General features: G+C 46.2%; 1 protein-coding gene across 1 annotated transcript; it reads left to right on the forward strand.

Moving 5' to 3' along the window:
* Clrn3 (clarin 3) lies at positions 1 to 16,268 on the forward strand. The gene is made up of 3 exons (XM_021169055.2): positions 1 to 361; positions 9,835 to 10,014; positions 14,360 to 16,268. The coding sequence occupies exons 1-3, from the start codon at positions 133 to 135 to the stop codon at positions 14,629 to 14,631; spliced, it is 681 nt and encodes a 226-aa protein (XP_021024714.1). The 5' UTR covers positions 1 to 132; the 3' UTR covers positions 14,632 to 16,268.
* The last annotated feature ends 226 nt before the right edge of the window (positions 16,269 to 16,494 follow it).

Genomic DNA, 16,494 nt, shown 5'->3' on the forward strand with positions numbered 1-16,494 from the left:
AGGAAGACACAGGTTTTGCATTTACAACCAAGTGCTAGACGTCCTTTTTAAATACTGGATCCCAAATGATAAGGCCCCCAAATATTCTAAGGTTGCTGTTGTTTTATCGAGGGGAGCTTTCTTCCTGAGAAAATGCCAACCACACAGAAAACGTTGATGTTCCTGTCCGGCTTTCTCACAAGCCTGGGCTCAGTTGTTGTCATCTGCTCCATTCTTGCGACACAGGCATGGATCACCAGCAGGATTTTCTTCACAGATGCTATCTCCAACGGTACCATTGTTATTACCTATGGGCTCTTCCGTGGTACGGGTGCTCAAGAGTTGAATGAAGGTCTTCAAGATCTGGACAAAAACTTTGAAGGTAAATGACCACCCAGTTAGAATGGGAGTGGCAGGCCATGGGTAAGACACACCATTCTACATTTGGGCCAAACAGCCATTCAAAACTAGTCTCTTCAAAGTCCCGAGTGAGGCTATCATTGGACTAACTCATAATTTTGAAGGTGTTTATTATGTTTTCAGACTCATGGCTCCAATTATCTTGTTATCTTTGGAGTCTAAACCATTGTCTCGGCAGTTGGGCTTGAGTTGTACCTATCTGGCTTATTGACAAATGAATAATTAAGTTAAAGTATGTGGCAGCCTTATGGTGTTTAAGAGCCAGCAGAAGCAGCGTTTTAAACAACATCGACCATGGGCTTTGACTTGGGGCATCCAGCTCCTTCCAGAAGTTTGTAAGTAATCACACAGGGAAAATGTCAAGGAGAAGACATCAGTATCAGTAAGTTTCTCAGCTTCTTGAACCCACACTTTTGTACTTAGAGTATCTCATTGTTGGAGATGGTATTTAATTCCGATTAATCCTGTTACTTATAGGACTTCCTGTTTGTTACTCATTTCTGATGTAATAATGCCTTTCTCTCCATAAATACAAAAGAAACGATCGAAGATAAGTAGATGGCAGCTAGTCGAGTTTTGGATTTTAAGACCTAGCATTCCGGTTTTTGAAAAGTAATAGCCACAGTTATTCACTACATAGCATCATATAAGCGGACTTTACGTTGCTCAGTTCAGGGTCTGTACAGCTGTTTTTTTGGGCATTTACATTTCTAACTATGCACCTTGTGCCTGTGTAATGTTTGGTGCCCATACTCCAGGATAGAGTTCTAGCAGGTTTATGATTTTGTTAATAAAATGGTTTCTACAAATCCAGGGCAATGTAGCTCTGAGCTCTCACTGTGTCTTGGAGTGATAGGAAAAGCACATCTTCTCTGAGGTTTCAGCTGCTGCTTCCCCCTCCCCTGGTGCTCGCCACAGCCTTTCAGGAGCCTGAAGAGACCTCCTCTACAACAACCAGGAGCTCAGATTTCAAAGTCCCCTTTGGCTCTCAGTAATAGCATTTTCAACCCCCCCCCAAAAAAAAGGTCCACTTGTTTGTGAATCCTCTGGCAAATTTAAGTGCTTGGGACAGAAGGCTACAGTGTTGGCTTGGGACCAGTTGATTCCATCTAGAGATTGATGACTTCAATGGAATCCCTGACTCTAGTCAAGGTGGAGCAGAGAAGGACAGGGAAGGTAAGGCTTACATGATGGGGAGTGACCATTCTGGTGTCTGGAAAGGAAGGACAGCCCAGTCAGGGGGAGCAAAGCTTGGGATCAGTGCCAGTTAGACCCCTTCTGGTCAGCGTAGAGACAGGTAGAATGCTCTCACTGCCTGTGCCTCACTCTGTTTTTACCGTTCGCTATCGGAAAGCCACACTGTAAACCACCCACCCCCACCACACTGTCCAACCTCTTATTGCTACAGAGGGTGAACAACCACCCGGTGGAGGAAGATGTTACACAATTGCTAGATGGCATGTAAGGGCCACTCAGAGACTGTGGGATTTTTCCATACCTGTGACTGGGATAAGCACTGAGCATGTAAATGTTTCTCCCAGACAAGAAGCCATCCCTAGAACATGTAGGCAATGCTAAGGCTCGCCTGCTGCTTACCATGTCAACAGAATCCAGGATCGACAGGAAGACCTGATGCTCTCCTCCCAGTAAGCCAGAGTTGCTGAGAACATCATTAGCCAATCATGGGTAGCAAAGTTTAACCTGTATAAAGTTAAATATGCGTTGTCCTGCTCAGCACTTAGATACTGATGCTTCCCCATTGAGACATCAAGTGTGTTAACTTTGTAGCTAAGGCCAGGAAACACGGAAATCCTCAGGCAGTCATTCATATTATCAGACCCTGTCTGAGATCTTGTGTTTATTAGACTACAGGGTTTTCAGTGAGAGAGCAGATTAGGCCATTTAAATCTGGTTGGCAGATTTAAAGGGCCAAACCCATCCAGCCAACCAGAGGTCAATGAATGGAGATGATGCCCAGTCAGCCCCAGTCAGGAAGCCTTCTGTTGTGGAACTGGGCTGACAATGAGCTCGGCTGGCTAGACTGGCCCTGGTTTGTCTACTATCCAGATAAGTGACTGTTTAGCTCTAGCCATGAGTGGCTGGATGGTCTTTACAACTTCGAAAGTGCCAGCTGTTTAACTTCACCTTGAAATATCTGCCATAGGGAGAAGTTCTTAGACTTGGATACTGATAGGATTTGCACACAGTTTTTGTAGTGACATGTTCCCTGTCTAGGACAAGGGGAAGCCCCGCCTCCTCTGAAGGGAGGAGCCACTCCACCCCTCCCCGCTCCATCCCCCAGTTTGGCTCTTGGATCCTGAATGAAGTTATCCCCTTGACTCTGAGAATGCTCTCAGGGCCTAAGCGGCATTGACAGGTACTATTTCCCCAGGCTGGCAGGAACGGGACAATGTGTCACTTGGATGTGGCATCCCTCGGAATGCCATCTCCAATAATACTCAGCCTATACCCTGACCTGACCAAGTATCTTTAGAGAATTGTTTTGGCATTTCAATGAATGCGATTTCTCTTCCTATGGCACCAGGTCTCTTTGATCTTGGTCCCTTGGTTAGTAGACATGTGACTCTTCAAACAGCTACATTATCATCGAATTGAACTCTGGCCTGGAAATGCAATCTCCTGGATGCTGAAAAGAACCTGTGTACTTGACCTTCCATATCAATGAAAAGATTTTCAGATTCAGGTTTCATTCCTCTTGTTTAAAAAAAAAAAGCATAACAAAACAAAACAAAACAAACAACAAAGACAAAAACCCTTACTAGAGGCATTATTTTCCATGTAGCTATGACAAAACACCAGAGAGAAATAATTTAAAGGAGGGAAGGTTTCTTTTTAGTTCAAGGTTTCAGAGGGATTTCAACCCCTCATGGTGAGAAAGGCCTTGCATGACATAGTTTCCTCACATTGTGTGCTCCAGATAGCAGAGGGCACAAGCTGGAAACCAAGGGTGGATATAACCTTCAAAGACCTGCCCCTAGTAATCTATTTCTAGTAGCTAACCTGTGTCTCCAGAAATTTCCACAGCCCTCAAAACAGTGACTCAGACTGCAGACTGGACCTTGAAAACATGACCTGATAGAGAACATTTTAGTCAACCTATAACATCAGGTGTGATGTTAACATTGATTATCAACCTGTTAGGAACCAGAGTCCCCTAGGAGACAAGCCTCTGGGCATGTCTGAGAGGGAATCTCTACACTGGGCTAATGGTGGGAAGTTCCACCCTAACTGTGGGTGGTGACATCTGGGCAGAGGTCTTGGATTGCATAACATGGAGAAGGTGAACTGGTCACCCTTCTTCCATGAACTCCATGTTGTTGAGCACTCTGTTGTAGCCATGAAGACGGTGACTAATACACTAGGTGATTTTAGGACAAACCAATTGTAACTATGACTCAGGGTGGATGGTCAGCAGCCTTCCCTTGGCCAGATACTAGGTTGATACAAGCTTTGGGCATTACTCTCAAGCTCCTTGGTGGAAGGCTGCTTGGAGTTGATTTATTGGAGACAGCTCAGGACAGAATCTTACAAATGAACCAAGACGGGCTGGGGGCAAGTGTCAGGCTCCATGGTCTGTGAATGGACTGTCATCTGATCTGGCTTCTTCTCAGTCCCCACTCCACTGCTTTCTATTTCTTTTCTGTGACCTCAATATCGTACTGTTAAACAGAATTGAATTGAGGCCATAAATACAGCACAAAAAAGAATGGCAAGCTAAAACACCAAATGGTGTTGATGTCTTGAGAATGTGTGAAGGCTCCCTACCTCCCTGCTCCGACTTCATCTCATGTATCAGGATGTGTTTCCTGGAGAAGGGCTACTTACACTTTTCCCTTCTCAGAGATGTGACCACATTAGAAGGAGGAGTTGGTGGGAATGAAGACAACCAAACCAGAGAGCTTAGCCACTTTTTTTCCAAGCCAATCTTGGCAACTGTCCAAGAGGCTGAGGCGCTAGCTGTGACTTCCCGAGGTTGGGGGTGGGGGAGCAGGCCATGCTCTAAGATCTGTCAGTACTGTGATACCCACTAATGGAAGCTTTTCACTGGATCAGGTCTCTGGTGGCCAGGTGTCTGAGGTGGGAGTGGAGTCTGTTCCCACCCGCAGAACCAGTTTTAGTTACTTGTGTCAAAGGCAATTTAAGGAAGGAAGGGTTTTTCTTGTTGGTCACATTGCATCCATGAGAGAGAGAGAGAGAGAGAGACAGAGACAGAGACAGAGACAGAGACAGAGACAGAGACAGAGACAGAGACAGAGACAGAGACAGAGACAGAGACAGAGACAGATAGAGAGTTGAATGCCAGTACTCAGCTTGCTTTCTCCTTTTTATTCAGTCCAGGATCTCATCTCCTGAGACAATGCTTTCAACATTTAAGGTGGATCCTCCCACCTCAACCCAATCTAGAAACTCCCTAACAGTCATGCAAAGAGGTTTATTACCCTGGTGATTCTAGATCTTGTAGGTCGACTGTCAGTGTAACCATCACACTCAATGCCTATGGACTTACCAAAAACAAGACCTGGAGGTGGAGGGCAGTTGGAAGGTGGGACCTGGATGGCTAAATCTTACCCAGAGGGGAGCTGAGTGTCTGCACGCCCAGCTGAGGCGTCTGCTGGCTGGGTGCTCATCTCTGTGCCTCTTTCTTGGACAGCCAGAATCAGGGCAATTAGCTCCAATTGTGAGGGGACTCCTGATGCAAAAGCTTGTCCCATGAAAGAAAGAAAGAGAACAGCACGTATCTGCTAATTTTATGGGAAGGGAGCAGCTGTCAGATGCTGTGAGGTTATTGTTACTGCACTCCAGCTAACTCTCATCAAACCTTCAGCTATCATTGTCTGAGTTCTGAGGCAGGGGCTGAAAAGACATAGCTGTCATATCTAGGTGGCAGGGAATTCAGAAATAATTTTTTTATAGTGCAGCAGTTAAAATTAAGACGAATTACCCCCCAAGTATGTAGGAAACTATGAGTCAGCAGCCCCAAAATTAACTCTCTTTGGAAAATGATGTCTGCTAAATCTTATTGAAAGTCAAGGCAGAGCTGGACTTGATTGTCATCTTCTTTTTCTTTTTTGCGTATGTGAGTGTCACGTGTGTGTGTTTGCACGTGTATGAACAAGTGCTTGTGCATGGTGTGCACATATACATGGGAGCCAGAGGTCAATATCATATGTTCCCCAATTTTGTCTCATCTTTTTCCTCCTCAATTTTATGTGTATGTTTGTGTGCTTATACAAATTTATGTGCGCCACGTAAATGTAGAAGCATAAGGATGCCAGAAGAAGGTATTGGCTCCCCTGAAATGGGAACCTCCACATAGGTGCTAGAAACCGAAGAGGAGTCCTCTACAACAGAAAGCATGCTTAACTGCTGAGCCATCTCTCCAAACCCCTCCACCTTGCTTTTTAAGACAAGCTCTCTGATGGAACCTGGGCTCACCGATTCTGCCAGGTTGGCTGCCTAGCAAGCTCCAGGCATGCTCTTGTCCCCTTGGGATTAAAGGCTTTTCTTTAAAACATGGATTCTGGGGGGATTGAACTCAGGCCCTTATGCCTTCAGGGCACACACTTCATACGCTGAGCCTAGCATGGTCATTTTTTAATGGAATACTCCACTTGTGAATGAACATTCCCGCAGAGCTGTAAGTCAGTGTGAAAGGCAGAGAGAAACTCAGAAAAGTCCAGGCGTTTGGGACGCATAGCACGTTCCTCACACTTGTTTCATTTTTTTTTGATTTAAATATTTAAATTATTTTCTTGAATACAGAACTCTGCCAAGGAGAAAGAGAGTTCTTTTGTCCCCAGCCAATTTCCCTTGAGATCGAAGGACATTTCCTCCTGCCCTGGCTGTTGGGAAAGAGGAAGTGGGTCCACCTTGACTCGATGAATGGCTGATGCAGCCACAGGAACCATCCTGGACCTCTACCTGGGCGTGTCTCCCTAGCTCTGTTGCTTCTTCCCATTCTCCTGACATCACCTCCCTCCAGTTTCAAAATCAGCATATGCTGAGTTAGTACAGACAAAACCTCCCAAACTTGTAATTTCCGCAGAGCATGGAGAAGCAGGCAAGAGACTCCAGTTGGTTAAGTCAGGGGTAAGTGAAACCCCAGCCTAGATCTTTGAGAGCCTCTTGGGGTACAGGGCAGAAGATGTAGGCTTGGATCAATCCACCCAAGGGGTCACTGACAGAAGTCACTGAAGAGTTCAGTCACCATAGCAACGAGGAGGCGTTGCCTATGGAAGCTGAGCTTTGCCCTGTGCATCAAGGAATGAAATGTTCTACACTCGGGGTGGCAGGTCATGGTCCAGTTGCTGCTGAGCTTGTTTCTTTTTTCCTGGGGTTCACAGGGGATGCATGTCTACGTTTATCACATGCCGCAGTTACGCTCCTGTCTCCTGCCCTCTTTTCCTGCATAGCCCTTCACCCTTTGAGCTCCTGTCCTGGGTTGCTCCTGCTCTCAGACCTCTCCCTTGCAGAGCCCCACCCTACTCAGCCCCACACTACTCCCCTCTTCATGGGGGACTTCTGCCACCACCCAAAACTTTGGTCACGCCCCTTTCTTTCCTACTTTGTCTAGTAGAGATTTTAGAAAAATAAATATGAGGACTTAAAACTGAAGATGTCTTGTCCACCACATATTCTTTAGCCCCAAACCTTCCAACCTCTGACTCTTCCAGTCTTTCTGTTTTTTCTTCCCCAGTGAAGAAAAACCTGGCTTAAAAACAACCATATTTATTTATTTACATTGTATGTGTATGTGTATGTTTATGTGTATGTTTATGTGTATGTGTGGGTACATGCACACACACAGAGGTCAGAGGAAACAGTCATGGGGTTCAGTTCTTTTCTTTGCACATTCAGGTCCTAGGGATTAAACTTCACCTAATGCCCTTGGCAGCCAACAGCTTTACTCAATGTGCCACATTGCACAGATGTTTTCACCCAAACTGGACTGAGTACATACATAGTCTCATATAAGGTAGATGTGAGATCCTGGGGTCCTGTGTAAGCTCACTCAGAATCACAGTTCAAAGGCAGGGAGGGACCTTCACCTCAGTGAAGATAATGCCTTTTAAAAATGTATTTATTTTATTTTATGTTTTGCCTCCAAGTATGTATGTATACCATGTGTCCATGGAAGCCAGGAGAAGGTGTTGACTCCTCTGGAACTGGAGTTACAGACAGTTGAGAATAGAAATCAAACCCATGTTCTCTGCAAGAGCAACCAGAGCTCTTAACTGCTGAACCATCTCAGCAGCACCCCAGCCCATTCCTTATGCAAGTCTCTCTGTCACACAGGGTCTCTTGTTTTCCTTGAATGATCAGAAAGAAGACACGGGTGCTCAGTGTGCAGTTCTACAGTGAGCATCAGAGCGAGGGTGAAGTCCTGGGCCCTCAGAGCAGGTCTTAATGCATGAAGAAGGGAAGGAAAGGGATGCCTTGCAAAGAGAGGGTGCTGGTGGCACATGGTAGGATAGGGTTCAGCAGATGTGTTGTCTGTTTCTACTGTCCCAGGGAGCTCCTAGCACAGACATCCTTGGAAATTAAGAATCCAGGTCTCCTCGGCTAGCTCCAACTCTTTAAAGACGAGCTGAGATAAGGCCATGAATGTTGCCACATAAAAACAGGAAGAGGAAGAAAGCCGTTGGCTAGTTCTAACTCGCCCCTCTGTGACTGTTAGGGCTTGCAGCATCCAGTGATTTTTGCTAATGCTGTTATAGTCAGCACCACAATCTATTTCCCGGATTGTCTTTTTCAGGGGACTTCACAGATTATCTCTAAACACACACACACACACACACAAACAAACAACCATTGGAAAACCTCATTGTACTTCCTGTCATGTCTGGGCTTTTGTGAGTAGAGCAGGAGGTGGAGGAGCTAGGTGCACTGGAAAATGGCTGCTAGGGCTCCGAGGCTCTGAGGCTCCGATGGCTGACTGCACAGAGCACCTCCGTTGTATCTTCCACAAGTGCAGATCCACTCTGGAGCTTCTTTGCATTTAAGAGATACAAATGCTGTTTTGTAAAGTGCTTTCAGCTTGGAATGAAGTCTGAGGGCCAGCCAGATGGTTGTGTTCCCAGCTGCCTCCAGTGTTGGAGCCCAGGGAGGTAGCGTTTGGATCCCAGGAAGGCACCCCAATTTGTCCTATCAAGAAACATTTTTCTATCTCCACTTGGTGCTATGGGCTAGCACCTTTGTGGTCACTTGAACTAGACCTTATTCTCCTGCTTTTCTTTCTCTGTCAGCTCTTCCTGGCTCACTAAATTCTTCTAATCCATAGGGTTTATGGGATTCCCCACTACATGGGGGTTTGTACAGAGACCCACCCTAAGGGTTTCTGCTAGAAGCAATAATTCTCAGACCCAAAGGGAAGCTATGATGATGGAATTGCCACTATCCTACCAGCAAGGCTTGGAGGGCAGAGATCACTGGTGAGGAAGTTGCGGGTATTTAAGGACTTGAAAACTAAGGTAAACACCCACCTTCAGTAATGGGGCTACAGAGTCAAGGGAAGCCACTGACTGGTCTGCCATGAGGAATTGCCTCATTCTTATGTGTTTGTGTATGTTCCTTTATGTACATATGCAGGTATACTGGCTAGTTTTGTGTCAACTTGACACAAGCTGGAGTTATCACAGAGAAAGGAGCTTCAGTTGGGGAAATGCCTCCACAAGATCCAACTGTAAGGCATTTTCTCAATTAGTGATCAAGGTGGGAGGTCCCCTTGTGGGTGGGGCCATCTCTGGGCTGGTAGTCTTGGGTTCTATAAGAGAGAAGGCTGAGCAAGCCAGGGGAAGCAAGCCAGTAAGGAACATCCCTCCATGGCCTCTGCATCAACTCCTGCTTCCTGACCTGCTTGAGTTCCAGTCCTGACTTCCTTTGGTGATGAACAGCAGTTTGGAAGTGTAAACTGAATAAACCCTTTCCTCCACAACTTGCTTCTTGGTCATGATGTTTGTGCAGGAATAGAAATTCTGACTAAGACTGCAGGCAATGTGTATATGCAGTTGCACACACATTTTTTATATGTATGCACGTGGAGGTAAAAGGTCAATTTCAGATGATGCCCATCTTGGTTGTTGAGACAGGGTTTCTGGTTGAACTTGGAACTCACCAATTCAACTAGACTGACTGTTCAGTGTACCCCAGGATCTACCTGTCTCTGTCATCTCCCCAACACCGAGATTGCAAGTATTCGCCACACCACCTGCCTTTTTCAGGTGGGTACTGGGGCTTGAACACAGATCCAGGGCTTCTACATCAAACACGTCACTGACCAAGCTATCCTCTGAGCCCGTGTAGTCTTGGCGCTTGCAGGAAGAATGGCTTACTGCTTCCTTCTCTGACACCATGCCTGCTCTAGCTTGGCCGTATTTGTATTCTGCACTGTGCACTCACCAAATGTTGCTTTAGTTTTAGGGACATTGGACAATTCTTCCCAGAAGTCTCTGCACCTGGTGGTCATCCTCCTCCTGATCCTGAGCCTGGCAGCTTCCGTGCTGAGCTCAGTGTTCACCTTCTACAACAGCATCAGCAACCCTTACCAGACGTTCCTGGGACCTATGGGCGTCTACACCTGGAATGGACTCGGCGGTGAGTTTCCTGAGAAGACTCATGTACACACACATGCATACACATACATATGCATACACATGTACACATGCACACATAGGTGTATACACATGCACGTTGATGTATGCTCATGAACACACATGCACATATACTTGCTCTCCATCTTGCCTTCATATGGAGTAACATGGACTCCAGAGTTGCCATACCTGGGTGGCCAAGCCACAGAGCCAGGAAAGGATGCCATCTGGGGCCAACACTCTTCTTGTGAGCTAGAGTGCTGTGTAGTCGCTAGGTGGTTTTGTTATTTTGTGTGTGTGTGTGGGGGGGGTGTTCAGATGGGGAGTGGATCTTGTTATGACTTAGACAAAAGATTCTCTGTGGGTTTTGTCCATGTACTTCATCCCCAACATTTGTTCAGTGGGACTGACGCTTCGAGGTTAAGGGACTTGGATACAAATCCAGATATAGGTTCGCAATGTTGAGGGCCCTCCATCCGCCACTGAACCTTGCTCGCTGCCAGGATAAACAGTGAATTGATCTTAGCTTCACTCATGGGACTCAGAGGTAACAGAAGCAGCGGCCTCAGGCATGGCTGAATTTGGAGACCACGTTGTAGGAAGTCTGCTTCCCTTCATCCCTGCATACAGTGATTTCCCAGTGTGTGTTCTGTGGCTACACAGTTGATTCAATCCTCTTAAAGGTCAGATGTCTGTACACACCCTAGACTTCTGCAGTAGCAGCTTTAGAGGAAAGGCCTGTCCTTTTCCAAGAGTCAGGAGACTGTCCTGGGCCCAATTCTCATGAATTCACCCACTGATATGACCTGATCAATCTCTGAAGCCAAGACAGATAAATTGACCCATTAAGTTGGCTAAGGAGACTTGTCCATACTGAAGCTGGACCCAGGGTCAGCTATTCTACACCTTTAGAGGCACACAGGGGAGGAGGAGTGGGTTCCCATAGAAGGGAGATGACAGGAGACCAGGCTGGGCCGATACTGCCCTGTTTACAGCCCACAGGGCTTACAGCTGGTCCTCTCACCTTCCTCTGCAGAGGAAAACAGGCTGACTATACAGATGTTAGAAGTCTATGTCTGCTGGGGGTTGGGAGGGACAGGAAATGGAACCTGAACAGTCTCCTCACAGCCCTGCCTACGTCTAGCCACAAAGGGCTATGTTGAGGGGAGAAAATTCCCCACACTTACCTTCTGCCTCAGGGTGTATTCTAACACAGGAGAGGCTCTGGGGTGGACAGGAAAACCACATGTAATAGCTGTGTAAGGGGAAGTTATGCATTCTGACTTGGATCTGGAGGAGGCCTTTAGTCAACCCCAAGAGTTGAGAATAACCTATCCTGATGCTCAGCAAGCTGGATTCTGTGTTCATATGCTCTCGGAAAGCCTCTATTTTCTCCCATTATCTGGAGTGTTACAGAGAGGCTGGTCCTTCAGAAAGGTCTCTGTACAGCACTGACGGTGTAGCTTCCTAGCCTTTGGGCCACACTGGTGGATGGGCTGAATCCAGGTCAGCTTTAAGGCCCTGGGGACAATGAGAATGCTACAGTCCCCTAGGCACTAGGCTCTCTTGGCCTACCAGGTTGTGAGCTGGCCCAGTGGGCAGAACAGGAAATAGATTACCTGCCTCATTTCTGGTGGGGAGAAACAGCAATAACACTGTCATCAAAGGCTTATAACCCGGACATCTCAGTACACACTGGCCCAACGTGGCTGGAGTTGGCCTCAGGGAATTTTAAGGTAGCTAGAGGGGACGTTGGATTCAGACAGAGCTACACAAACTGCCTCCTCTGACATATTGTTCCTCAGCTGGAGAACACAGGAAGTAATGAGTACCATGGCCCAGCAGAGAAGGACTGCAAGCCCGGAGCCCATGTCCCTAAGCCTTTTAAGAACCGCTTCCCTCCCCCAGCCTCTTTATATCTACCACTCTGGAGAAACTGTGCAGGCCTAGAGATGCAGGCCTATACTTGCAAGTACTGGAAGGCTGAGACGAGAAGGTCCCCCAAGTTCAAGATTGCCTGGCTGCAGAGGGAGCTTAAAGCCCCATTTCAATATAAGGAAGGAAGAGGGTTGGTCTAAAGAATTTGCTTACTGTTTTTGAGGTTCTATACTTAATTTCCAGTACTGCAGGAAGGAAGGATGGTAGGGACTGAGGGAGGAAGGGAAGGAAGGAGGGAGGGGAGAGGGAGTGAGGATAGATGACAGGAAGGAAGGAAGGAAGGAAGGAAGGAAGGAAGGAAGGAAGGAAGGAAGAGAGAGAGGGAGGGAGAAATGAAGGAAGGAAGGAAGGAAGGAAGGAAGGAAGGATATTCAGTTAACCAGAAGCAGTGTGAAGTCCATGGCTCCAGGCATCAGCCTTTAAAGTGCCCGGATGGGCAAGGTGTCTGTGCGCCAGCCTTTGCCTGTGCAAATCAAAGCTCCAGACGAGCTACTTTAGGATAAAGGCATTAACCTTGTGTATGTTCCCCCCCTTTGTGATTAATTAAGCTTTTATAAGAAACTTCACAAGAGGAAAATGAGGGATAATGAAGGTGTGAGAGGGTGCATCAGAGGAACGAGACTTTTGTTCATGCAAATAATTAAGGAATACAGCCATTATTTTGTGGGTGAGGTGTGTCATCAAGGGCTGTTCAAACGTTCTCTTCACGCAACCCCCACCCCTAATTAGCTTCCCTCAGAGGACCATTTGGGGAGCTTCCTTGTCAATGGGTTAGGACACAGTTTGACGCCTGAGAGCTCACTGAACTGTGTGCATTCTGCGTGCGTCAGCATATTAAGGGTCTCAGAAGGACTTCATCTTGGGGATCCCCCTGATGTATCAGACCCCACCTGGGCATGAGCAACTGTCCTCACCCTCATGTTCCCAGAAAAAAATTCTTTTGTTCCAGCATTACTGGTATATGAATCACCTGCCCATACATTACTCACTTAAAGCGCATGGTTCACTGGGTTTTGACATGTTCTTAGACACTGTAGAGACATCACTAACCATCATTTTGGAAATATTTTCACCAGCTCGGAGAGAGAACGATGTCTCCTGGTTACAGCCTGCTTCTCACCCTGCGTAAGCAACTATAAATCTGTTTTCCTGTAGCTACTGCCTGGTTCAAGGCCACGCTTGGCTGAGTGGTGCAGAGTGGACACCTACAGTAGCTGTCTAGAGCTTCCCTGAGTCCAGGCCCAGCACTTGAGAGCCTGTGCTTCTCTTGCTCTTGGCAGAACTCACTCCTCACAGCTGGCAGTGCGCCTGACCCACTGCCCTCGCCTGCTCTTGTGGAGGTGGCTTCTTCTGCCTGTGATGCTGGTGCTCGTTCAAGCCTTATTTGTCCATTCACATTTCCTTGTACCTTCGCCATGCCCACTCTCACTGCCCTTGTCCACTTGCTCATGCCTGTTACTTAAGTGACCTTAGGGCACAAGGCTGTGTGGTAGACCAGTTGTCCAATGATAAGCTCTGATAGTGTCTGAGCCTATAGGTCAGATACTGCTCAGAATAATATTTAGTATTTCATGCCTAGGATGTAGTTTATATCTTACATCTTATTTTTACATTTTCCTTCATCCGGAAACACTATAGAACCCCTTGTAGCTATTCAGTAAATGCCTTTGGGTTATGCATCCCATAAAGAAAATAAGCGATATTAAAAATGCATTGGGGTGGGGGTGGGTGGGGGTACAAAACGCAACTGGAGGGATGACTTAGCAGTTAAGAGTGACTGCTGCTTAATCATAAGCACCTGAGTTTGAATCCCCCCTCTCCCATCCTGTGGGTGTGGATCACAAACACCTGTAATGCCTGTTCCAAGGGATCTGCTGCCTTATTCTGGCTCCTGTGAGTAGGTACCTACACATATGGATGCATACATTGATACAGAAACATGCTCATATACATATAAACAAATAGCTTTAAAACATAAATCACAACGATAGGTAGATGGCTCTATGAGTAAAGTCATTGCTGCAGAGAAATAAGGATCAGATTTCAGATCCTAAGCACCCAAGAAAAAAGGCAGGGATGGGGCACACATCTGTAACCATGTCCTGGGTGGGCAGTGAGGTGGAGACCAGGGGCTCTCAGAGGCTTTCTACTCAAACAGGGAATTCCAGCTTCAGGAGGAGACTCTGCCCTCCTACTGGAAAAAAAAAGGAAGAAAGAGAGAGAAAAAGAAAAGATGTGAGCGCTAGAGGAAGACAGCTAATGCTGTTCGTTGGCTTCCACATGTGTACACATACATGTGTGCACATTCAGACACATACCTCAGAAATGCACACACATACATGCACACATGCATGGACACAAATAAAGCTATTGCTTCGGGTGTCACTTATGAAGCTCCATCTTCTTTGCAGCATCCTTTGTGTTTCTGGCCATGGTTCTGTTCGTGGGGAATGCCGAGTCCAACCATCTCTCAGACAAGCTCTCCCAGAAGCTTTATCCAGAGACCACTAACAAGAGAACAACCCACACTTACGGATACTCGTTTTGGCTCACCCTGCTTGTCATCTTTCTCAATATTGTCACTGCGGTCATCATCATTTTCTATCAGAAGGCCCGATACCGGCAGAAGCAGGAGCAGAGGAAGCCAGTGGAGTATGCTCCAAGGGATGGCATTTTATTCTGAGTCCTGTCTCATAGCCCATTTGCACTGTCTCTGCCAAACTGGCTCACTCCTCTGAACACTGCATGGCAGAGCAACTGTCAGGTGCCATCGCTTCTGGAACCATGACACCATGTCCTGCCTATAGATGGTACTTGTATCTTCCTCCATGGACATCCTCCTGAAAAGAGTTTTCTCCTAAGATCAGGAAAATGATAGGGAAGGGCTGTGGTCTAGAGTAATTCAAAAGAGGGCAGCCTGGGGCCTGCAGGCCTTTCTCATTTGACCCTGCTATCTGCAGTAATAATGGTCTGTGGGGTGTTTTGCCTTTCCTGTGACTAGATAAACAGACTATAGCCCCTATGACCTTGTCCTCTGGATTGATCAGGCATTTCGGTCCATGATAAGTATACGGATTTTTAGGCAGAGAAGTACTCTGAACTTATTTTTTCACTCAGAAGTTAGATACAGAAGGATAAAAGATGGGATGACCTTGTGTTCCGGTCCCTTGGTGGCTGTTGTGACTTCCAGGTTTAGTTCCTTCAACGAGGGCTAGACACTTGCAGAACTTGGAACTTGGGAAGTCATGCATAAACAAATTGGAGGTAAAAAATGGTCTCTTCCAGTAAATAGAAAGTCAGAAAAATAGCAAAGGCACCAAAATGTATTCTGCATGGTTTTCGGGTGCGACGTTTCCTTTTTAAAAAATCTACTTGAGAACCCTTCAGCCTGGACTATCCTATAGGCTGCCACAGTAAAAACTGACAGACCTGAAAAGTGACCTCCTTTCATGTGTTGACGGCGTCTTAAAACAGTAGCTCAATGACAAGTGGTGGATCTTATGAAGCTCAAAGATAAATGGCCTTGAACACTCAGAGATGTGAGCTGGGTCCCCACGGTGTTGGCAGCAGCATGCTGGGTCCTTACCCTTGTGGTATTCACTACCAGGCAGACGAGACAGACATTTAATAAGCTCTTCCTTGACTACTCCAATTAAAACAGTTGCTTAGGGTTGCAGGTCACCCTTCCATTGTAGAACACTAAGGTGCCTAGAGTGTGACAGGCCCTGGGTTCCATCTCTACCTCTGTAAAAACAAAACAAGCAGGTAATAACAAAATTGTGCTTGTGTTTTAAAAGGATGGATCTCTATCATGCTCTCCCTTGAAGACCTACTAATTCAAGATTACTCTTACCTAATAAATTATTAAAAGGTTACTATACTATTTTCTTTACTCTTTTCATGAGTGTAAGTGCACATGCCATGATTTGTGTGTCTGTGTGTCTCTCTGTGTATGGAGGTCAGACGACAAGCTTCAAGAGTGGATTCTCTCCTCCTACCATGTGAGACCTGGGGTTTAAACTCATGTCATCAGACTTGGTGGCAAGCACATTTACCCACTGAGCTACCTTGTGGGCCTGCTACTAAATTATTATAAAGTTTAGGTTTGGGAAGCAATGGCTTAGTGGGTAAAAGTGCTTGTCACCAAGCCTGATGCGCCTGTCCATTCCTCATCACCTACACAGTGAAAGAGCTGACTCCTGCAAGTTGTCCTCTGACCTCCATGCATGCGTTGTGGCATGCGCATGCCCATAGGCACAATCATACTTCCCTATACAATATACAAAATAAATGCACGTATGTGAAACAAATACAATTTAAAACGACTCGGTCCTGTTCATTTGAAAAATATTGGAATATATTTTTAAAATATGATTATAAATGTAAAAAAATTTAAACTCTGAGTCTAAAACCATTTATATTCTTTGAAGGCCTAAGTTTTCTATTGGATTTTTTTTTTTTTGTTTAATGTGGCCACATAATAAAGAGGACATGGAGGTGGGTTCTGGCCCATGCCCTTGAGCCCATCTTCAGGAATCAGATTGTC

The sequence above is a fragment of the Mus caroli genome, unplaced genomic scaffold (genome assembly GCF_978045245.1).
Source record: "Mus caroli unplaced genomic scaffold, Mus_caroli_1 scaffold_8, whole genome shotgun sequence".
Lineage (NCBI taxonomy): Eukaryota > Metazoa > Chordata > Mammalia > Rodentia > Muridae > Mus > Mus caroli.